Source organism: Syngnathus typhle, linkage group LG10, assembly GCF_033458585.1.
Source record: "Syngnathus typhle isolate RoL2023-S1 ecotype Sweden linkage group LG10, RoL_Styp_1.0, whole genome shotgun sequence".
Taxonomy (NCBI): Eukaryota; Metazoa; Chordata; class Actinopteri; order Syngnathiformes; family Syngnathidae; genus Syngnathus; species Syngnathus typhle.
In genome coordinates this window covers 9275471-9300362 of record NC_083747.1, presented here as the reverse complement: position 1 = coordinate 9300362, position 24892 = coordinate 9275471, and the positions used below count along the sequence as shown (strand labels likewise).

The window sequence follows — 24892 nt, the reverse complement described above, 5'->3', positions numbered from 1 at the left end:
ATAAAAGCCATAAAACACGAGCACCCCACAACCCGTCGTTCAGTACCATGGAGAGCGATCTTGAATTGCATCAAAATATTTTCGTGTTCTTAACTTGTAACATTTATGCTATCTTTATTTGATTTATTCTCGATCTCGATGATGATACCATGGGATGGATTACATCTGCCGTTCCATATTTGCTCATCTTTGTCCCTGCACAGCTCACAGGGCGACTCAAGAGTTAATGCGTTATGTAACACCCAGAGGATGCTCGTCATCATGTGCGCGCACAGTCAGAGGTCCAATGGTGTATGTACTCTCCGGGTCCATCCGTACTGTAGAACACAACCTGGTACCAGCAACTGGACGTGTATTTGTGCGACGTAACCGTCTTCGTGGGACCGCTGCAAAACATCAGGTGAGCATATTGATGGAGACATTTGTATCAAGAATATTGTAGGGATGTTTTTGAACAAATAAACTGCGCACATAAGAACAGGTGTGTGTGTGGGGGGTGGGGGGGGGGATATGTTGTTTATTATGACGATGCAAATAATGGTACTATTTGGAGACCGGTCTGAAATAAATTCTGTTGTGTATGTGTTGATTCCAAAGGGAAAACACATTTAATTGTTGTAGGTAGGGCATCAATACAAAGGAAACAAATTGAATGACGAGTTACAAAAGAAGACAGAAATTTTGAAAATATAATTTGAAGTTCCTTTTACTGTTGTTAGTAATCAGTTCTGAATTATTGCAACGGTCAGAGAGAGAGAGAGAGAGAGAGAGAGAGAGAGAGAGAGAGAGAGAGAGAGAGAGAGAGAGAGAGAGAGAGAGAGAGAGAGAGAGAGAGAGAGAGAGAGAGAGAGAGAGAGAGAGAGAGAGAGAGAGAGAGAGAGAGAGAGAGAGAGAGAGATTAGAGTTCTATTTATTGCTTTGTACCATACTTGCAGAAAATCTAATGCAAGCATAACAGGCTTTACGTAAATTCACATTGTACTCGTCGATTATCATCCGTAATGTCCAAATATGAACGATTCAACACAGGGGTCTGACTGAATTGAGGGAATAAAGAGATAAACAGCTTGACATGAGTCCCTGTGTGGATCATCATTAGAAAGCAGTTGGACTGGAGGGGATTAAAAGATTTTAAAACTAGACTGTTTAAAACGTGCACATACAAATCAGTTTGTTTACACAGAATGAAAGGCATGCAGAATGTGAACGCCTCTGTTTTGTCAATTGGTAGCACCCACACTTAACATTTCAACATTACTAATGAAAGAAATAGTGTAAAGATGAGCTGAAGAGATTGACAAGCTGTGTAAATGAGGACAGAAATGCTCCCTTCCTCAGCATTCCCTTTGTTGCCAAGACTGTTGCTAGGGCACCGGGATAAATGCTTTTCTCTGCTTGATTCTGTTGTGCATCTGATCATGTCCAATGGCACTTGGGTTGGAGAGGATATTGAATCTAAAATACATAATGGAGGTCACCTAGATCTCTGTTCTATTTTGAAGTCTGATAATGAAAAATGGAGTTTCAATCCCATGGCACTCAGCTCTATTTCCACCATCCTTTGTGGTTTGAATTAAGAAGCTGTCATCATCCACATACAAAATCATCTGATTTACTTTTGGCCACTAAATGGTTGATACATGAATGCATATTATAATCTCAATAAATACGTATTGGTGCAAATAAAAAATAATGAATATATAGACCCGACATTTTACAAAAGAGCCAAGCAGGACAAAAATCTGGGGGTCAATTACATCATAGGAGCAATGAAAGATGCATCACATCTGCACTTATGCAACTGACCCATTAAAGAAAGCTGCTGAGAAGCAGTGCAGCGAACAAACCAGAAGTGATGACACAATAGATTTTATTCAAGCATGAGAAGACATTCTGCATTATTTAGCTTCAAAGCATTAATACAAAATGTTTGTTCTTTGTTTAGCTGTGTGGGGGGGGGAGTTAATCCATAGAGAGTTGATTTCTACTTCGGTCTTTGTTTTATTTTAAAGCCAAAATTCCACCTTAATGTGAACATTTTCTGTTTTTGCTTATGGGTTAAGTGGACAGTGGTGTGATTTTTGTGGGGAAATTTGGCCTTACATAATCATAAAATTAAATTGAAATCATTCGTGGAGTGTGCACGTTACCCTCATACTTGCGTTGCTTTTCTACGGGTTCTTCGACTGCCCCCCACAACCCCAAACCATGCATTATAGATTGACTAAAGACTGTCAACCATTCGATGGTGTAACTCGACTCTTGTCCATCTGGGATCTGTGCCTAAGGTTTGTCATTCTGAGCGGGGAAAGCTAAAGAAAAATGTCATTCGTCCATCCATTCATTTTTGATATCACATATTCTGTTTACAGAGAATTGGAGGCTACTCACCCTGGAATGATCACTTTACAAATTGAAAAATGATCATTCACAATCGCATTTTCGCCATCTGAATGGGAACTGAGCACACATGGTCATTGTGTCATCTTTAAAGCTGTAAGGGTTTTGTCGGCATTTAATTCAATACAATTAGAATTTGGATTTAAGTCTATCCTGGTTCAATCCGATCATTAGAAAAGAGCTTTGAGATAGTGTGAAATGCAATAAGGATGCCCTTTTAGAATTTTAGTGTCAATACTCAGTTTGTTTCATAAGTTGGAAATATTAGAATGTACTTCTTGTGACATCTGTACTGGTCTGTGTAATGTGTGCGTGCGCTTGCGTTTATCAATGTGTGTTATTATAGCAATGATGCAACCCAAAGGGGGCCTTTTTCTTTACTGTTTTGTTTACTGTTTGTCACTTCAATTCAAAATTCTGTTCAAAACTCAATTCTTTTTTTGCATGTGTGATCAGTGAGAATCTACTACATGAAACACAATGGGACCATTCCAGGAGTATGAGGTTAGTCGTTATGAATTTGCTGTTAGACATCATTTGGTATGTTTAGTGTACTACAGTACAAATGGCACTCAATGGATGTGTACTTCATACAAGCAGGAAAAGAAGTCTCCACAGAAAGGAAGCCCTCGGAGTCGCATCCCACGTTTGGTCCTCCAGCCCTTCCAGCCAAAGGGCAATGGCTCTCCTCTTTCTGACTCTCCTTTCTCAGAGGAGGAGGGCAAAGAGTGTGACATCAGCTCAGATCACTCCAAAAGAACAATCAGCACCAACAGTTTTTACTCAGGTAAGAATTTCTGTGCCAAATGTCTGTCTTGTCTGTCTGTCTGTCTACTTGACCGAGTGATACATAGATATCAACGTAGATATAAATATATAAATATAGATACAGTGATATTCATAGATATGTAAAACTGGGTCAAAAACAACCCAAATTGAGTTGAAAATTGGACCAGCCCAACAAAACAACCATTTTTTTTCATACAGAACAACCCCGATTTATTTTTTGCAAAACAACTTCTCTAACCCACTTTCCTGGGTCAGTCCAATTTTTAACCCAGCAGTTTTAAAGGTGTGTGTGTGCTTAAGGTCAAGCTCTCGTGTGTCTAGTTTTGGTTATTACTATCTGTGTGCCTATCTACAATATAGATGACACCGGCTGCCCCACTAGTCAGTCTGTGTCCCCCTCCAAAACTCCGTCAGGCTCAGAGGAGAGTGCCCACAGCTCGCCAACACTACCCGAACGTAAGGCCAAAGTGAAGAGGGTACGAGTCATAGCTGAGGGCAGTCGTGAACCACGGAGTACACCAAAGCACAAGAAGGCGCTGAGGTCGGCCATGAAAACCAGAGGTAAAGAAAGAAGCAAAATTTGATTATCTTGCTTTGTTTCTGCTTATTTATTGTTTGAAAAGAAAACCTTTCCAGTCTCAAACTATCTCCATGAAATTACAAATGTATCAGCATCTTACAAAAACTGTGCCAACTAAAGGAGAAAATCATTACTCATGTGTGTTTAACTTTGAGGGAAGTTATCCTATCCCTCTTCTTCCATCTTAAATCTGTAAATACAGTTTGTGACACATGACTCCAGGGGGGAATAAATTGATAGGTCGATGGAAAATGTTCTGGGGCTTAGGCAATTAGGGTGATTAGTGGGAGGTTACTTGACTTGGTGAATGTGAACAGACTTCAAGCTGACTCCGAAAGTGGTGGAGAAAATGTTTTTGCCCAATTAGTTTGACACAGTCATCACTGGACACAGCACTATGGTTTTGTTTGATAACAAGAGCTGTCTCTCAGGTTTGGATGACATTTTATTTTCAATTAAATGTCAGATTCTTTGCCTTTAGCTTCAATCAATATTGATGATCATTTTGTCAATCCTTCAACCGGCTGTGACAGAACCGCTGAGCTTGTTTTCTCGATGCACATTGATGACTTGACAACCAAAGCAAGCATTATTTGAGTCAGCAATTGGTAACATACAATTCTTCCTCATGCAGGAAGTGAGGCAGACTTTAGCTCCTCCAGCAGTACAGGGAGCCTAAAAAGAAGAGAGAGCCTCACCAAATCTGGAAAGAAGACTCTCTCTCGCAGGTATCCTGATTTTCATGTTCTTTTGCACTCCCAAGTTTTTAATTCATTAGATGTGTTTGTTTTTTGCATTACATTAATTTACTTTATTATAATTACTTCACATTGCCCACATCAGTTTGCTCCCAGTCTTCAAACCAGCAGGGAGCCAGTCCCCCAACCGTGATGCAGACCTATACGCTCCTTACCAGGCTCCACCAAGAGCGGCATCGTCAACCAATAGTAGCAGCTGTAACTCCAGCCCTACATCCAGGTTCATATTTTTATGTCAAGCTATGATTTTTCAACACTTTATCTTGTTTACAGTCATATGAAAGCTGACACTAACTCATTTTATTTAGGGCAAAGAGTATGGGGGGGATACTAGATTTACAATCCATGAGGTGACTAGGGCATTGATTCTGAAGTTATCCCACGCCTTCACTTTCCCAAGCAATAAAAAAACATGCCGCTTTTGTTTCACTACATTTCTTTGTTTATTTCAATTGTATTCTTTGTGGATGAGAGGTAAAACACTTTCATCCAAGTCTCAGGGTATCAGGAAATTGTACAGTTGAAAGAGACTAGTTTGCCCCCAAATCCTCCTGCTCATCCTCTACAGGAAAGAAAAAAACATTATTGGAGAATCATGCCATGCATACAATTGGTGTCGAGAGGATTTTTTAGGATTCTAACCCTATCATGTATTTAGGTAAACTAGAATTCTGTTTCTTGTCTGCATGCCAGTAATCCAGCATCAGACAGTAATTCTCTGGCTCCAGTAAACATCTGTCCCGGCAAAACCCTTTCAGACAAATTGCCTATTGCATGCAGTGATTTCAGTGTTTTATAATAAATGGTTGGAGTGTTTTGTTAATTTTTGTTTTAAGTTCATTTCTCTCCCCAACAGGCGAGTAAACTTCAGCCGCTACCATTCATGTGGCGATAACCATGGAATCAGACCCCCCAACCCTGAGCAATACCTCACGCCTCTGCAGCAAAAAGAAGTGGCCATCAGACACCTGAAAACAAAGCTACTGGAATCTGACAGCAGGGTTCATGACAGGTGAGGTAGCATCCAGTTTAGTGGTGATTTTAATTATGTGTGTGTTGGGCGTCATAGATGTGAGATTGTAGATGTGATGTAATAGCCACCTCCTGAAGCGCCACTCGACTGACTGACTAAATTACATAAGCCCCCCACAAATGTCATGACAATGCTCGAGTTTGGTCTTGCATGAAACTTTCTTCTGGATTCAGCTTTGGAATGAATATTTCATAGTGCTCAGTTGGGCTAGTGCAAGATAGTTGGCAGTCGACAGGAAAGTCATGCAATGCCTTCCTCATTATCTTCAAATGACAGTGAATGTTTTTGTTATTTTTTAGGGAGGCAGAAATTGTGGATCTCAAAGGCCAACTCAGCAGAATGAGAGAAGACTGGATTGAGGAAGAGTGTCACCGGGTTGAGGCCCAATTGTCCCTCAAAGAAGCCCGTAAGGAAATCAAACAGCTGCGCCAGGTTGTGGAGACCATGAAGAGCAGCCTGATGGAAAAAGATAAGGGAATACAGAAGTACTTCATCGACATCAACATCCAAAACAGGAAGCTGGAGGCCCTCTTGCAAAGCATGGAACTTGCTCAGAGTGGTGCCAACCTTCAAGAAGACAACACACAGGAATTCCTCTTTCAGAGCCCTGATATAGTTGGGAAAAAGATAGTTGGGGATGAAGAAATTGGAATGGAGCTAGGAGATCAAGGGGTGGAGGCCATGGCTGACAGTGGGCTGCTAATAAATGACGAGATGGCCAACAGAGGTGATATGTTGGAGCAGGTCTTCATGTCCACTCCAGTAGATTTTCGTCTGGACCCCATCAACAAGCCGAAACCTGTGATCGAATCAGGCTTTGGAATGTCCATATTATCGGAAATATCCAATCCATCTCCACCGGCCATACCAGCTACTATCAACAGCTGCGTTTCATGCTCTGTTAAGAAGACCGAAGATAAGAATCTCCAGACTGACATGATGCCGATGTCACATGACCTTCAGGCTCTCCTATACCAGCTTCTCCGACTTGAAGGGAGTAGAAGACAGACTTTGTCCATCTCCAGCACTGTTCTGGTTCTCCCAAACCTGGACACCCCTACGGCCACTTCTGCACATTCCCCTGACTTGAGCTGTCCCCCACCCAACATGCTGACCCCTACTCCACTTGACAGCAAAATCATCACAACTGACTCAGGCATGGGCGACTCAGAACTGGTGGAGAACCCGCGGTTCATGGATGAGCTGGATTTTGAGGTGAGCACAGAGAAACAACATCCTTCACCGGGATCAGGCGTGATCACCAAGCAATACTGGAGCAACAGTTTCCTGGTAGATCTGGTTGCCGTCGCGGCGCCTGTGCTCCCCACAGTGGCTTGGCTATACTCGCGACACGGTGTGGATAAAAGCACTCCAGTCAACATTGTGGCTCTCATCAGAGGCTGTTGCATCATGGGATTGCACTCCCTTCGACACATCGCTCACAAGCCAGACGTATAATGGCTTCCGACTTGCAGGCACACGGCTCACTTTGAATTAGAAGCACTTAAGCATTTTTGAGAATATATTCCTATATTATTTGCTTTTCCTGAACACCTTTCCGCTGTTGAGTACATCACTATATTTACTATGAGTCTAAGCAAAATTATGACATGGAAGGGAATATCTATTAATGAGTGTAGAGTTTATTTATAGTTTCTCAATAAGATGATCATCTGGGCAGATGTTTTTTCTTATTGTTTTATAGATGCTGTCCCAGGTCATCCTTGCTGAAAATCAAAGCACTTGTTCAGTTTTTGGGAAACAAAAGATGGAATGTTTGTATCAGTTTTGTAATGTTGAGTTGTCCAAAAATGAACTTTAATCCTTCAGCCAAAGCTTTAATGTAAAATCTATTTTTTCCTCTTTCCCCCAAATAAGCAGAGATTTATTCCTGTAAGTTGACCCTTTTGTATTAACTGAAAGTTGATGTTTCACAGCAAATGACTGTTTGTGCCTATGTGCAATACCTGTACCCGTGGTTTGCATCAGATGTCCGTGTATATTATTAAAGCATGATTAATACAGTACCTAGACTCCTGACCCTTTTTTTCTAGCTCCACAAATTAATGTGGTACCATGAGACTTGAGTGACTCCAGCTAGAATTTTGAAATGAGCCATATTTATCTTTTTTCTTGTGAGCAAAATTAAAAAAGAAATATTAATGCGGTGTGGTCATAGTGAGCATTTGAAACAAGCAGCCTAGTGAACAATTTTTCATATCAGATGCTTAAAGATGTTTATTGTCAAACTAAAAATGAAGTGCTTCAGATTTTTGACGCATTTGACCCAAACCTGTAAAGTTCAGTCAAAATGGGCATTAGTGTGCATAGTGCCCATTTGGTAGTCCCACAAGCACTTTAGCGATTCGGCTTATGCTAATTTCATTTCCCAGTCTGCTGTCATGCGGCACTAGCAAATTCACAAGTGCAGTATTTTCAAAACATATTTCATAGTCCTCTTTGTTGAGAAATGTATATATTTTTTTAATTCATGTAAGCTAGAGCCATTACAGACTCAATGCCTACTTTTACACAATGGGCGTTGAACACAAACCAATGTAAACAATATAACATTATTTCTATGGGCTTTGGATGAATGCCATTTCCATTCATTTTTTGTGGGGAAAGATGATTTGGGATAAGTCCCAGTGGGGATCTGTTGTCAATTTGACAAATTTTGTATTAAAAAACTGCTTGATATAAGATCAATATAATGTCAAACACTCTGTTGATTTTGACTCGTGTCATATTGATATTTAATTGACATCAGATGCCCACTGGGGTGTTTTGGAGTGATGAGCATGGTTATGAAACAATTAATTAAACTAGTGTCTCAAATCGCCACTGTGCGTCACTCTTATGTAAGAGGCCCATAAAAGTTGGCAAAAATCCTAAATTATTTACGACGTTCACATTAATATATAAAAGGGAGCTATCCAGACTTTACCCAAACAGCATTCCCATGCCTGCTCAGCTTGGATAAAAGTTTTCTCAGTATTCTTTTTTCACATCTTTTAAGCGTCAACAGGGTAAAGTGCATTAAATCCACTGTCATGTCAACTAACAGAGGGAGAGATCATTCCGTCAAAATATCCACGTGTCCTCCTCCAGACCTCCAGGGGGAAGAGAAAAATCAGCCACATCACAATTCAACAAACTTCCTGTCAGATGCCAGGGGCATATTGTCTACAGATCAGCACGTGAGCTCAGCTGGGGGAACAAACAAGGGTTAGTGAAAGAAAAAAATGCTTAAACAGAGAACGCAAAGGAAAAAAACCCCAAAGAGACTCCTCAGTTCCTGGTCAAACACAACTGGTAGGAAATAGACTTGGATGCTATAGTTCTAAGTTTGATTAATGCATAGTTTGTTTGAAATGTTTGGTTTGAGCAACAAGCTGTTTATTTGAACTTTGAGTGGCTCAATCAATTTGAAGTATTCACAAAGGCAAAGTGTATGTTTATGTTTTGCATATGCTTATGTTTAAATGCTGAGTTAAGTTGCTCATTTTCTTTTACTTAGTTACTTATGCTTCATATTTTCTTGGTATATGTATGAAATTACTGAACTAATTCAATGTTTTCTTTGTTTAAGGGAATCAACCTAATCACCCTCTAATTAACCTTGCCATAGACTGCAAAAAGAGAAAGAAGGAAGGAAAGGAAGATCGGAGTTGTTCTTGCAATGCCCTTTTTCTAGTTGTGTCGAAGAACTGGGGAAAATCAGGACAGCTTGACATCCACTTAAGTGGTTGTCTCTGGAGCTGTAAATCTGCAAACAAACCAGGTTAGTGCCACATCAGCTACTATTTCTGTCTACCAACACTTGCATTCAGTCATGATGTATTTAATGACAAGTCTAACATACACAAGAAAAATATGATAAAAGAAGTAAAAGGAAGTAATCCTAATGTGACGTCATTGCACTCTGCCATGTTGTGCTATCTCCATGTTATATCATCAAAATATCTTAGTTCAGTAAGCATCAAGCCTCAGTCAAAGGATGCTGTAACACCCTCCATGGTAGGCTTGCATTATTATTATTATTATTATATTATCAGATGACTTTCAAGGCCAAACAGGAAATATTAATACTGACCATTCACTTCATCATTTGTTGAATCTGTACCTACATTTACAATAAATATCTGATCTGAGCCAAATTAATAAAAGCAGGCTGGCAATTTTTTATTTTAAAGTCACGTTTAAAAAAAAAAGTTTTCTCACCGTCGCTAAAGTGCACTGTGCATGTTGTTTTATGCTGAGTTATTGGAAATACTAAATTAATGCTTAATCTTTTAAATGTTTTTGAAAGTTACCGAATAAAGTTTTCAACATTTCATTCATACATAATACTCGTTTTTATTTTTCCCACCTTCAAATTCCAAATTGTTTGCTTGATGTCAAAGCTGTAAAACAACTTCAAAAATGAACTTTCTTCAAATACCACCTTTTTTAAATTATACTGCTGCTAATTGTACAGTATTTTCACAGCCAGCAGAGAACTCCACATCTACAAAATAAAAATGTAATTCTTTTTCCTGCTCAGTTTACATTATTTCAACTTTTTAAAGGCAAAACTGCGTCATTCATTTGCACCATCTTTCTTTGTTACAGAACTGCGTTTGGTCATTACATCCATTCCAACTCAATTTATTTAAAAAGCATATTATTCACCTGAATCTTACACAAAATGCTGCAAGAGCGTATTTGATGACGATGACTTTAGTAACAGTCCTGTTTTTAATAGTCAAAGCAAAACAATGTAATGTACATCAGAAAGAATACATAAACCATAAATCAATTTCTGATTGAACACACCAAAAGCACCATGCAAACCATTTAAACAGGGAGTGCTTATTGCTTCAGAATGTAGTAGATTCACAAAGGCTGCTGCTGTAAAGACTTGCTTTCTTTATTCAAACCTGGTCATAGTCTTTATTACTAAAGCTGAATAACAATTGCCAGTATGCTTAAGCGATCAATCTCTTTCAAGACTGCAAACCACAGAATTGTAAATTTCACTTCACAAAGGCTGCCAGTGAAAGTCTAATCACAAATGGAGGGGCCTACAATAAGTTATGTAGCTACTGAAAATGATCGATTCCTCATAAATGGCATCTATAAAACACAATTCCAATGAAGTTAGGATGTTGTGTAAAACTGTGGAAATAGAATTCCACCTACAAAGTTTTAAAACTTAAGTGGACTCACTTCTCAAATGCTTATTGAGTGATTTCAAAAGGAAAGGCGATGCGACACAGCGGTAAATATGACCTTGTCCCAGCTTTCTTGGAACATGTTGCAAGCAAAAACTCAAATTGAGAGATATCAACGTTGATCAATTTGAACAAAAATATCTCATTTGAAAATGGGTTGAAATTGATTTTGAAAACATTGTGATCTGTTTTTATTTATGCTTTACACAATGTCCGTGGGGTTTGTATTTGTAATATTGACTAGATAGTGACTGCATATTTTCCATATGTTAATAGCCATGTTGTTACCATAGGAACCCACAGCTTTAAATTACAAGACAGCGTATGCTATTGTCTTTAATTACTAATTTTGCAATGGTACAGTGCAAAAAATCATTGGGGAATTAAACCTTTTAAGCAATGAAACATAAAACCCAAAAACAATTATTAAGCAGACCAATGACACAGATAAACAGCGATTCTTAAAAATAATTACTACATCTCTTTTTTTAACCAGTGTGGTTAAAAATAAGATAAAGAAAATAAATTGTACACCATATATGAAAAAGTTGTACAATACAGATTTGAGTTTATTTACACGCCGTGACCAGGACCTGTGCTTACTAGCACATACACCTAATAGACAGGGGATAGATATTGAAATTCTTTAAGAGCAAATGACTCACAAATATGGTAGAAAATGCAGTTTGTAAGCAAGCCAAGGATTAATTGTTGTAACTCAAAGATGGACGAGAAAAGCGGCTAGACAAGAACAGATTACTGAAAATGTAGTAGTGCAGCATTTTGCAGAACTTTGGATGGTTTGATGATTTTGAACAAACTCACAACTGATTCAGTGTCTTTCCCTTGAGATCCTCTGGCTCAAAACTGAGCACTGGCATATGTTACGAAAGCTTAACCGCCATCTTCTGCTCTTTCTTCATCATCCTCTGAGCCTCTTTTTCTATCTTCTTCCTCTGTTGCTCCATGGACCGCTTTTCTCTGTCAGCCAATTTCTGTTGTCTGTTACAAGGATTACAGTTTACAAGATTTATAGATCAGAAAACATGTTCATGTGCGTTTGAGTGCAATAAATGTCACCTATTTTTTTTCCCCTTATTAATACACAGTAGTGGTACATGCTGCTATCTACTGGTCAGAGTGAACATGCATGCCCATTATCTGTATGACAGTACAGTAATAGATGCTTTACCTGAGCACCTCCTCTGCTTCCCAGGTGGCGTCAGACTCCTCCTCCCAAGCATTGGTGTCCCCCTGCCAAGTGTCCATTTCGCCAAGCTCTGCCTGTAGAAAAACAGACACTGAGAATTCAACAGCATAAATATAACCGAATGCAATCTCACGGTTCTGTTTCTGCATTAAAACAACACAACCACTCGCAGGCCCGGTTTGGTAACGAAATAAAGGTGGACTCTTGCCACTAAATAAATTACAAACTTTTATTTTCATGTTACGCATCAAACGGTGTGCTATTTAAAAACAGAGCACATCATATCAACACTTTTACTGGAATTTTTCAGAGGTGGTGAGGTTGTGGGGAAGCCTGAAAATCTTGATGCAACTGTTGAGACTAAGACAGACATAGTGTAATGACAAACTGAGGGTGAATGACAAAACCAACAAATTTCTAGCACCTATCTTATGGCATGCATCTGTATCTGTATGTTTTTGTGTCGAGCTATGTCATATTTAGCTTGAGCTAAGGTTTTACTCCCCCTCCTTTTTTAAAACCGAATTTGACTTTAAGCTCTACCTGTGTGAAATGTCAATTATCTTTAATTAAGGAATGGATTTTTTTTTATTTTTAAAAAGACTCATCGATTAATTGGAGAAAAAAACAACAACAAATTAATCGTTTATTAGAATAATGTCTTTCATGGCTATAAACATTACGCATGACTGAAGCTTCAGAGATGATAAACGATAACTCACTGAAGGTGGACAGAAAGTCATCATATCCTGAGAGACTGCCAGTCTGCTGGAGAAACCTGCTGACCCATCAGGCACCAGGTAGTTCAATGGCTCCCTTTTCTTTAACACTATCTGCAAAGTGGAACAAGACATACCGTAAAACAGCAATTATAAATCATTAAATGTTTTTTTGAATCTGCAACTTATTTACAATACATACGTATATCGTAATAGAAATTCTAAACAGAATTCGCTATACACCACTGATGGCAAAAATAAAAAATACATCTCCCACGCAGTGTTTGTGGCGCCATAAAAACATGCAAATAAAGGCAGTGCCTTGTTTTACAGTACGACTTACAAGAAACACTTTCATAATTCATAATTCCTCAAGCGTGTCCATCATATTTGACTGCATTAAAATGTTTGATAAAGTTCATATAGCAGCATTATCAAATCATAATTATATAAATTATAAAGATTTCTTTGTGATGTAATTATGATAAAGATATAGCCTACCTTCTGTGTTTTCCTGATGGTTGGTGCCATGTCTTTGAAGTAGTCGGGCTCTTCAATCTCAGTGGGTTGAGGGGTAACGTTTCCATTACCACCTTCGATCTTAATACTTGTTGGAGCATCTTCATCCCAAGAACTCCATTCTTCGACATCTGGCTGTGTGCAGGGAGGAAAATTATGTGTTAAAATTCATAGAGTTCGGAAATGTTGGCAAAACATTTAACAGACGTTCGCCAACAGTTTTTATTATTCTTGTCGCAAGAGAAATACTGGTGAACGTTTGTGACCTTGAACAAACCCTGCCAAAAACGTAACATTCGCTGCCTTTGAACACACTCGCAATTGTTTGCCCCTGAGTGGGATAGGGGAACTTTAAGAATTTTCAAACACAAATGTCTGTCCTTGTGTTTTTTTCCTTCTTACCGGGCTATAGTAGATGATTAATTTCACAGAGTTTACGACTAACCTGTTTTGGTATGGATGATGAGAAATCCACTGTGGTCGGGAGAGTTATTTGATCCCCACTGAGCTTTCGGCCCCTTCCACTCCTAGTTTGTTGGCAAACAATAACAAAAAGAAAGGGAAGTAGTTAAACTGATAAACAACAATGTGCAACTGGAGGCCTGCTGCAACAGCCAGATTAACCCCTTGACTAGTCTAATTAATATATAAATAAAAAACATGACTATATTATCAAACAACCCCACTCCCCCCAAAAATATTCTTCAAAAAACATTATTAATCAGTCAACATACAGAAATTGGAGGGGGGGTTCTTGAATATACAGGAAAAAACAAAAATAAATATGCAAATTATTGATTGTTACAGCTGCAGCTGTTGTAAAATGCACTATATAAATATAGTTGTATGGTATTGTATAAAAAGCGACTGTAGTTTTAACATCACCAACCACCGCTAGTTGGCAGACATGTCTTAGTTTCACTTATTCTGTTCTATAGTCCTTCTTGTTTTATATTGTGTCGCGTACTTGTATGTCTATCGTGTTATGTGTCTCGTCACCGTGGGATAGAGAAAAACGTAATTTCGGTCTCTGTGTGTTGTGACGTGGAGAGATTGACAATAAAGCTGACTTTGACTTTGACTTTGACATGAGGAGGGAGGCTTAATAGTTTTTATGCGATCCCTTTTAACAGAACAAAATAAATAATGAAGTAATTTTTTTTTGCTTGTAACCTTTTCTTCTTGGTTTAGGTTGGTGGATCTTTCATACATGTATTGAAAAAGGCATTGTCAAAAAATAAATCCTGCATGTTTGCACAAATTTAGTCAATATTTTAAATAGTATTTTGTCATACATTTGGTTGGGAAGTACTATGTGGCCCCGCAATAGCAGTGATGAAAAACTGCCAGCATTTAGGATGTCCATCCCTGGTGCAGAAAATGGATGGATGGATAAATTAAGGGCATATTATTCAATTACAGATGCCCAACCACTACAGTTATCATATTAGAATAATACTGATACAGTTGTCCAAATAGCTTGTTCGAAAGTTTTTGTTAACACTTACCTGCATATCAACCTCTTAAAAAAAGACAGCAAACTGGCCAGGCATGTGCAGATCTTAAACAGACGGAATTGAGTGATGGCCATGACGAAATTGAGCTGGTGAAAGAAATAATCACTTTTATCATTCTTGTGGATTTGCTGTCAACTATCAACAACTATATTGTAATATTAAACAATGTCAATATCAAGCAAAGCACCGAATGTAGTAAAGAGAACAAATAATGTAACGTTTGTGCATTTCAAGGCTCTCCAGCAAGCGTTCTCTTTATTATCGATCGTTTCAATAATTCAGCCACAAGCGTAAATTACCGTATGCAAAGCTGATATTCCCTTTTGTGTTGCTGACGAGACAAGTTCATTTATGCTGCATGCTAGCTTAGCCAATAGAAAAGCATTTTATTTCCAAATCCCTCAGTGGCCTGGTGGAATGTGACTAAATCTGCTAGATATTAAATGACGGCGAGGTCACAACCATGAAAGAAATACATACTCCGCTGCTGTTTCATGACAGAACTCTAATGTCGTTGCTCATCTCTCTTGCGCAGCTGCCATCTTGGAGCTCAGTTGGGAGGAGCAGGAACAAGGAAATAAGAGACGCCTTGCAAGCTGCCTTCATTCATCCATTCATTAAGTCTCGGAGTTCACGAAAAAAATATATATATTTGCGTCACTAATCAGAATTACTCATTAAATTGACAGATTCTGGCTTTGAGGATTTATTACACTGTAATAAATAAATATGCTGTATATTTTAATGAATTAAATACGTCGCAACCTCTGTCATTATTATTATGATGATGATGATGATGATGATGATTATTATTATTATGATGATGATGAGTATTATCAGCGATGTAATGCTGCATTGGTGGGAAATCGGTAGGGCTGATTCTAATAAAACAGTTTGTTCACGATACATTTTTTGCCTCCGGCTTTTCTTCCTAATCATTTCCTAAATTTATATAAATAAAAGAACATTGTATCTTTCTTACATTTCACCAAATAACTTAAGGTAGGAACACAACGGCATACCTTCATGCAGTTATTAAAAATTACGTTGTGTTACGTGAAGTTATTTCGAATAACAGATTTTTGTAATAATGATTGAATTATGCTAAATATGTTTATAAACGGTAAATTGTGTTTTGCCTTCTATGTATTTTGGCTTTATGGGCTCGCCATTATCGACTGACGTCATATTAGCCCAAAAGCGTCAGCCCAAAGTACCCAATCAACACGAGAGTTAAACGGAAGTGCAGTATTTAAAAACGTTCAGTTGAGTTTAGGGCGAAAAACACCGCTCGACTTGATAACTCAGTTAAAAAAAGGATTAACGTGACTATCATCTCCACGGTAAGAGCCCCCTAAATATATGTAAGGGTAATAAAAACAAGAACCATCATACGATTTGTCCATAGAATAAAGTAACATAGTGCAATATTTGGAATATTCTGTTGACTGTTTGGCGCATCTTAGGACAAGGCCTGACTTGTGTCTTGTCTGACATCTTGGCAGTGGTAGGGCAAACATATCGTTCGACTTCGGTGAAATAAGGATTAACGCCACTGGCATATTTGCACGGTGAGAGGCGACAACATATTTAGGCATAACAACTCATGCGACTCGTCGATAGTAGCAACCTAGCGTGATCAGTCGCTGTACAAAATCGTAAAGTTATTTTGCGAGGCTCAGCCACGTTAAATGCTTCAAATTTCGCCTGCAGTAATTGTTTTCCCCATTGTTGCTGCATCCACTCATTGTGAACTGATTCTTATTTGCCAATCTGGCTACAACCCCCCCCCCCCCCCCCCCCCAAAAAAAACCCAGCAAAATACAAACAAAAATACATGTACAGTGTTGTCCATGGACATACATGTCGTTATCTCTCTTTAGATGGAAGAAACGCATACGGAGAGAATGCAGAAACTTGCCATGGTTTGTCAACAGCTCAACAAGATTAAAAAACATCTCAATGAAGGTACTTTGAATGCTTTGTTATCCTATCATCTACTATACACAGGTTTAATCAGCTCTTTTTTATTGCCATGACTTTCAGATGACACTGATAATATTAACCAGCTCATCAGCTTAAATTCGTCTGAAGCTTGTCTGTCATACTTGATGAACCTGGAGAAGAAAGGGGACCCACACTCTGATTCGAATCATCTCACTCGACTCATTAGTTTTTACACAAGAGTGTTTTCAAATATGCCACTTGGACTACACTACAAAAATGAGAGTTACGCCAGGATGTTAGTACGATTTGCAGAGTTGAAAGCGTAAGTGACCTTGTTATAAATCATGTGCAAGTGGTTTCCCTTCTTTTCAATACTACTACTGTGATACTGTATTTCTAAAAGGTAGAATTTACCTATTCTGATCCTTTGATTTCTGTATATATCGGCTGCATTTTTAAAAGCTCTAGTTGTGGCAGAGTTTAGGACCAGGCCTTTCAGCCAGAAGACCTGCTTCTGCCACACGGTGCTATTTTCATCTGATACTAATGTTTTTCATTTTGTAGAATTCAAGATGTCAACGAGGCTGAGGCCAACTTCAATTTGGCAAGGTCTCATTGTCAGAACTTTGCATTTGTTCACATCGCACATGCAAAGTTTGTGCATTCTCAAGGTACGAACGAACATTTTTGTATTAGTGTAAATTATCACATAGTATCTGACATCTTTTTTTTTTTTTTTTTTTGTCATCAGGCAACATAAAGAAATGTATGTATATATTGCAAAACGCAATTGAACTGGGTGCCGACCCAAAAGAACTACTGGAGACTGCCTTGCTACGTTTGCAGGGAGAAAAACGTCACAGTTTCTCGCCGGATGACAAAGAAAATTACCCATGTAAGAATCTTTGCTTTCATCTTCCAATTAGTTTCTGGGGCTACCCATCCAAATTCAGTTATTTGTTGTGTTTGAACAAATTGTACTGTGCATGGCTGACAGTTGATTGTAGTCTGTCCATTTTGTGTATATGCTTTGTTGTCCTATCACCTACTGTGCACAGCCTTAAGTTAGAGTTCATCGTGTCTTTAGGCACTTTATACACAGCATTAACATTGACAATATACACGTGTATTTGTCCAGGTCAGGGTGAGAGGTTACTCTATTATTTTCATTTAGAAGTGTCCTCTTGGAATTCTGATCGAACATATCAGTCATTAAAACATTTTCAAGTATACATTATACTTGATGCAAAGTTTATCAATTGTCATTGTATTTTTGACAGATTTGTTAAACAGTACTGCTCATGATGTTAAAAAAGGCTCAGAGTTCCAGAAAGTAAGCAGGATATCGGACGGGAAAGGTGAATTGCATCTGTCAGGCAGTATCAATTTAGGGTAAGGTGAACGACTACTTCCAACTTTGAACCTGCTTCTTGCCATTTAGAAAAACATGTCACTTTTGTTCTCTTAATCACAGAAGTAAAATACTCAGTGTATCATCAGACCAGCTGCAGAATCGGATATCTGCATCTCAATGCAAGAGTCTGGTGAGAATTTGATTCCTCTGTGTTGGTTTTAATTGCTATTTATTATAAGTATATTTATTGGTGTTGAATTTTTTTTCCCCTTTTATATATTAGCCAGGCAGAGTTCCCAATGTTCCTTCCTCCATCCCAGAAAAGAATTGTGATGGCGGTGGTGATTATGTCAATGAGAGCCCATCAAATAGCACTGATGGATTAATTATAAAGAACTTATCCAGGTATATTTTAAACAAGATTACCTGCAAAAGTACGGTCTAAAAAAGCAAAATGAGATATGTACGACAACAAATGTGTTGTGTGTAAATGGTGTCTTTGTGTTTCAGGCAAACGTCTGGTTCTCATGAGATCACAAAGCTTGGGTTATTCTCGGCAAGGAAAGCCCCTGAAGATCACCACTTGGACAGCTTTCCGGTTTGCATTTTGTATTCATGTTTTAGTATTCCTGATCACAGTTTTTAGTGCTCAGTTCAGGAGTGATGTTGTAGCAGGGGTAAAAAAAAAAGAAAAAAAAAACATGTTCATCATTGCAGACACCATCCACTACCCCGGTAAATGGACCTTTTGAAGTCCAGGACTCCGTGGAGCCCATGATTACTCATCTTGATGCGGATGATTCAAAGAATACCCTCAAATTAGACGGTAATAATAGATGATGTTGATACTTGCCTCCATAATACTGGAGTGACCAAAATGTGTTTCTTTTGAGGGGAGGGGTTGACTTTTGTCTGACTTTTAGCTTTGTCTTTGCAGATGTAACTTCCGATTTTGAGCAAGTCCTTCTGTCAAATTCCCTTGAGTCGTGTTGGACTTACCTGGTTAACCTTGAAAAAGGAGGCAACCCTCACACAGACATCAACCTGCTTAACAAACTCAAGGATTGCTATTCTAAAATTTTCATACGTCTGCCCATAAGACGGTACAACAAGAACTCTTGCTATGCAAGATTACTGATCAAATATGCAGAACTAAAGGGGTAAGTGTTCACGTTGTACTTTTACTGCATTACCCTGTAGTGTGTTTCCTAACCTTAAATAATGAAGATCTGAATCATCTCAATTTACTCACACTTTGATTTGCTCATAATGGAATCTGGGCCTGTTTAATTTCACAAAATGTGGATATATTAGTGGGAAGCCATGACTTAATGGGAACCCTGCTTACAAAGGGGTATTAGTGTATTGTATGCGTACAAACACATACAATTGACTGTTTCATAAGAAGACATTTATTTCATGTTTAACAGTGAAGCAGTGCGGGAGCTCCTGAAGTGACATGGGGGAAAATGTTTCTCATTCCAACGGTCTGTTTTTGAAACGTTTCGCATTTAATTTTTTTGTTTTTCTTTTAAAGCATTGATGACCTTGATGAAGCTGAAGACCATTTCATAGTTGCAAGATCCCAGTGCAAATCATTTGCATTTGTGCATGTAGCTTATGCTCAGTTTGTGGCTTCTCAAGGTAATGCAACATTTGTTATTTTTGCCTGCTGATTAAAACGAGCTGTGAAAGCATGACAGTTTGTTGATTTTGTAAATCAATTTCAGAACACTCTTTTTGTCCTCTTTATTCAGGCAATGTGAACAAGGCGATTTCAATACTGCTCAAAGCTCAGTCATTGGATGCCAAGCCAGCTGAGCTGCTGGAGGTGGCGTTGCAGAAGCTGAAAGCTGGAGAGAAACAACTTGTTTCCACCGAGAAAGAGCAACTCTCTCTAGGTATTCTTAAAGCCAGTTATTGGAAGGTCTGGACAGCAATGACATGCAGAGGGCCATGAGCTCTCTTATAGCCTAATTCAAAGCCTAACTCCTTAAAAGGAAAGCTCATAACTGGTGACAGCTTGTTTTAGCAGTTATGCAAATCTTGACTTTAAAATTAAAACCCTAGTAAATCTCAAACCAGTAATCAGCCCATACCTAGTATTTTTTTCCCCCCATTCTTTTTTTAAATTAACTTGCCAATGTTGTTGAATCCAAGAATCCCAGCTCCCTGATAAGGTTGCTGGAAACCAAACCGTGGAAGATCCCAAACCGGCCAGCAAAGAGGGTGTATCAGTTGGGGAATGGAAGATGACAACGCAGAAGGATGTTATTGCAGAGGTTTGACATCTTTATACATTTTCTGCAAAATGTCACCTGACTGTGTGGAGGACTTCTTATGATCAAAGGCCTTTAAATTGGTCACATAAATTCATCAAATATGAAAAATGCGTATGGTCCTTTAAATTATCCATTTAAATTACTACTTGGAAATGTATTTACGATGAAAAAATCGGCGTCCATGACAAAACCGCGTGGAATCAAAGTGTGTAAAATTGAGGTTTAGGTGCAATTGGAATGTCAACCCTGCTAACTTTAGTCACAAAAGAAGCAATATTTTTTTCTTAAAATCCATCAAATGGCCTAATACGATTGGCGTAATGCTGCAATTGCAGTTTCAAGGTCACCTAACTAGTGTCAGGCTGGTCAGTTGAAGACCGTTTTCATGATCTGTGATGTTTTCAAGCCAGAACAGCCATTCCGAATTTGCAACATATTTTCTAATTCAACTTCCTGTCAAATTGAACTCCATTTTGCATGCTTCTTCATCTTATTTTCAGATGAAACGTGTTACACCACCTGATTCCAAACAGATTCCTCATGTCGTGAAATCCATCCCGACTCCATCTCTTTGGCTTCCATCGACATTAAATCCACGGACTCCAAATAACTATAGAAGCACATGTGCAAATAGGTAATAAACACGACCGTTGAATATCATGCATTTATTTGTCTGCCTGCTTTGAACACAAAAACCCTTTAGATTTAGATGACAATTGGAAAGCATTATTGTTGAATGATTTTTTTTTTTTATTTAACAACTGTTACAACTAACTTCTATTTTCAGCTTTATTACTCCTATTGTAAAGAGAGACCGTCCAGGGTTGTGTTCATCCAGAGATGCAGCACACAGAGTTGAACCTGTTCAGCAGCCTTGCACACCTTTGAATCACTCAACTGGATTTCACATTCCACAGGTACAACTTTTTAACTTGTGCAACAACTGTATAGTAAAACCCTGATCACAATTCTTAAGGACGAAAGTGTACTGGAGGAAGGAAACATCTAACAATCTCTACTTACTTCCATTTCCACTTTGTATCACATTCTGTCTGGATATGTGTTACCGGTATTACAATTAAATAACACAATTCAAAACTTACTATGCAACTGAAAAATAAATCATTTAAAATAAAAGTCAATCAGATTTGGTATGACTTAGTATAAATATAACTAACACAAAACTGATACACGTATTTTCTCATACCAACAGGCTTCCCTCACATCACTGTCAAATGACTCCATTACCATAAAAGGCAAGCAGTTCTTCATTCTTAAAATGATTGGACGTGGTGGATCCAGCAAGGTAAATGATAACGGAAAGGAAAGATATATGATGAAACTGTGTTGTGCATATAAAATAATAATACATAGTCATTAGTATTCATTCGTATTGACGAAGTCTTGACTTAAAGATTTTTTTTTTTTTTTTTAGGTGTACCAGGTCCTAGATCATAAAAAACAGTTGTTTGCGGTGAAATACGTAAACCTTGAGGAAGCGGATGCTCAGACAGTGGAAAGTTACAAAAATGAGATTGAACATCTGAATCACTTGCAACAATACAGCGATCAAATCATAAAGCTCTACGACTAGTAAGTACACAGACTGCTTGGAAAGAATTCCATTGTATAAAACAATGAATTATTCTTTTCATCACTTTAGCAGGTCTGGTTTTACTATCTCACAAATTGTTACTTGTACTTCATATTTGAGGGAAATACATGGAAATGCACTATGTAACATTTTTTAATGTTCTCACGGTCCTGTTTTTGCAGTGAAATAACAAACGACTACATTTATATGCTGATGGAGTGTGGCAACTTGGATCTAAACACTTGGCTGCGTAACCGAACGACTGTCAATCCACTTGAGAGGAAGTTCTACTGGAAGAACATGCTAGAAGCTGTCCATACTATTCACAAACACGGTGCATATTTTATTTTCCTCTCATCGTCCCTCATTAGACTTGCTAACATGTATTCATTTCAAACCAATCTTATGCATACTTTTTCTCTTGAATGCAGGCATCATTCACAGTGACTTAAAGCCAGCAAATTTTGTCATTGTCAATGCGTCACTAAAGCTCATTGACTTTGGCATTGCAAATCGCATGCAGCCGGATGTAACAAGCATTATGAAGGACACCCAAGTAAGATATTATAGAGTAGTTAAAAGTCAATGAATGTTCGATGTACAAGTGAAATAAAACATGGTCAGAGTAAATGCAATTGGCGTTATTGTGTAATAGTTGTCTTTCAATCACAGGTTGGAACCCTGAACTATATGCCCCCTGAGGCAATTAAAGATACTTCATCCCAGCATGGAAAAGCACGTTCAAAAGTACTTTTTCTTCTGTTTATTCAACATAATAAGTATCTTTCTGATTGCAGAAGTGTGTCTGATAACCTTTGGGGTGTTTGTTTTGTCTCTCAGATTAGTCCAAAAGGTGATGTGTGGTCCCTCGGATGTATCCTGTATTGCATGACCTACAAAAAGACTCCATTCCAAAGTATCACCAATCAAATCGCCAAGCTGCATGCCATCATCGATCCCAAACATGACATTGAATTTGCTGACATCTCAGAGAAGGATTTATTGGATGTTTTGAAAGTAAGTGACCTGAAACTATACACACTTGTATTGGTAATTATCATTGTATGCTGCAAGCATCGCTCCGCATTTCAATATTTACATTTTGCGTTCATATTCTCAATTTTACAAAAGGCACTAAGGCTGCTTGATTATGGGTAAAAATCATCATCATGATTAGTATTTTCAATATTGAAATCACGATTATTTACACAACTATGTTTTTGAAATTAGAAAAGCATTTATTGAACATGTCTGGAACAGTATTTATTGAACATGTTTATAAAAAAAAAACCTCTCCTGTTAACAGTGTTGGGAAAGCTCATTTTCTACAAAAACTAGTTCAATGTTCAGTTCACAAAATTTAAAATAAATTTGTCAGTGCATAGTTAATAATTGAAAGTTAATGATGTAAGTTAATGGTACCAAAAAATTAACTAAAGAAATGCATATATATATATTGGCTAACTTCTTCTGTGCTGTGTCATGAAGCTGATAAATTTGTAACTGCTAATATCGTCTTATGTTGGACAGAGGTGCTTGGTACGAAATCCCAGAGAGCGAATTTCCATCGTGGAACTGCTGGAGCATCCATACCTGCAACTTAAACCACAAGGTTCTCCGAAAACAGGTATAGACATTCTACACACTAATGCATACAGTAGTACTTGACATGATTAAGCTGTAGCATTTACCAACATTTCTGGACTGAAAAGCACACCACCGGATCTAAATTTAGCCATAAAAATATGTGCATACTGTTTTCTGGCTGCTTCGCTTTACTAGCCACAAATCTGTGTGTTATGAAGTTCTGTGTATTCAGCCTTATTAGCAGCATATGTCAAATAACATTTCTGGAAGAACCTGGAAAAATGTTTGCCACTTTGTCTAGCATATTCCTTAGCTGACAATCCATAAACGCGTTTGCGAAACTACATTCGCCAGAAGTCTCTGGTGGCTAGAATATATCCCACCGGGTTGTCGTAGGGGATTTCTATGCCATGAAAATGAGGCTCTAAAGCAGCTACGCCAGGACAAGATTCCCATCCACGTTTGTTGTCATGTCCAAATTTTCTGCCCCCTCATCTCGCTATTTCATCTCCTCTCAGTGACGTGTGTCTCACGGATGACCACAAAGGGTTCTAAAGCGGCGTGTGAAATTGGGTGTTAATGTATCCCCTATAATTTGGAATGTTGTGAAAGTCAGAATTAGATTCAAAGGCACATTTTCAACTCTTTTCAGAACGTCCATGCAACAGTGATCTCAAGAAAATACTAACTGACCTCGCAGCCCTCCAGTCTCCCAATAGCATCATCAGAGCTGCGAATGTAAGATTTACTTAATAAATTGACTGCTCTTTTTCTTCAGCCATTTCATCATCTCACACTGTGTTTGTCTCTCAACAGAATCTGGCCAAAATGTGCAACAGTGGCAGGAAGCTGGATGTGGCAGAGTGTGCAAAGTCGATTAGCTATGTAGAAAAATAAATGTAAATAGGTTTGTGTGTGTTTATTCTGTTTTTGTTTTGTTTTTTTACTTGGATACAGTGAAAATTAAAATTCTGCAAGATATTGAACAGAATTAAAGTAAAGAGGTTTGCTTTTTTGTTTATTTGAAAATGCAAATTCTGCAAAATATTGAACAAAACACTTTTAGAGATAAAAATGTTCATTTCATCTTCATTTTATTGTCTGTTTAAATAAATCTACTGTATCTTCCTCATCATGTGTTCAAGTAATTTCAAATAGTGCCGTGCAAAACTATAGAAAGGTTCACCATTACACAAAAGAAAGTTACTGGTAATTTTTTACCGGCTTTGATTCGCAACTCCGACTCAATGTGCTTTCCGATTGAAAGTCGGAAAATTCCAACTTTCTCACACTCCCCAAATGCAACATTATAGTCTATTCATATCATGCGTCCATGGTCATATGACATAGATGATTTGCGTACACGCCCCCTCTTTTAACCAATCAA

General features: G+C 38.2%; 3 protein-coding genes across 4 annotated transcripts; 2 read left to right on the top strand and 1 right to left on the bottom strand.

Moving 5' to 3' along the window:
- Positions 1 to 206: 206 nt before the first annotated feature.
- Positions 207 to 7565, top strand: sybu (syntabulin (syntaxin-interacting)). 2 transcript variants are annotated; one of them, XM_061289254.1, is made up of 8 exons: positions 207 to 400; positions 2857 to 2904; positions 3001 to 3187; positions 3550 to 3750; positions 4404 to 4497; positions 4613 to 4747; positions 5384 to 5539; positions 5860 to 7565. In XM_061289254.1, exons 2-8 carry the CDS (start codon positions 2881 to 2883, stop codon positions 7016 to 7018), a joined length of 1956 nt encoding a protein of 651 aa, XP_061145238.1. In that variant the 5' UTR covers positions 207 to 400; positions 2857 to 2880; the 3' UTR covers positions 7019 to 7565. The 2 variants fall into 2 exon arrangements, with proteins under 2 accessions (XP_061145238.1, XP_061145239.1); XM_061289255.1 differs by lacking the exon at positions 207 to 400 and having other exon boundaries at positions 1890 to 2904.
- A 2701-nt stretch (positions 7566 to 10266) lies between these two features.
- On the bottom strand, positions 10267 to 15382 carry ebag9 (estrogen receptor binding site associated antigen 9). Its single transcript, XM_061289449.1, has 7 exons — positions 15222 to 15382; positions 14733 to 14827; positions 13670 to 13751; positions 13207 to 13359; positions 12709 to 12819; positions 11969 to 12060; positions 10267 to 11778 (listed from the first exon to the last, which is right to left on the bottom strand). Exons 2-7 carry the CDS (start codon positions 14813 to 14815, stop codon positions 11661 to 11663), a joined length of 639 nt encoding a protein of 212 aa, XP_061145433.1. The 5' UTR covers positions 14816 to 14827; positions 15222 to 15382; the 3' UTR covers positions 10267 to 11660.
- A 542-nt stretch (positions 15383 to 15924) lies between these two features.
- Positions 15925 to 24637, top strand: ttk (ttk protein kinase). The gene is made up of 25 exons (XM_061289027.1): positions 15925 to 16084; positions 16625 to 16709; positions 16788 to 17010; positions 17253 to 17359; positions 17440 to 17583; positions 17969 to 18080; positions 18163 to 18232; positions 18326 to 18447; positions 18553 to 18640; positions 18760 to 18868; positions 18980 to 19202; positions 19580 to 19686; positions 19800 to 19943; positions 20203 to 20324; positions 20825 to 20958; positions 21112 to 21241; positions 21538 to 21630; positions 21760 to 21917; positions 22101 to 22252; positions 22350 to 22474; positions 22591 to 22665; positions 22759 to 22935; positions 23449 to 23545; positions 24158 to 24243; positions 24322 to 24637. The coding sequence occupies exons 2-25, from the start codon at positions 16625 to 16627 to the stop codon at positions 24400 to 24402; spliced, it is 2964 nt and encodes a 987-aa protein (XP_061145011.1). The 5' UTR covers positions 15925 to 16084; the 3' UTR covers positions 24403 to 24637.
- The last annotated feature ends 255 nt before the right edge of the window (positions 24638 to 24892 follow it).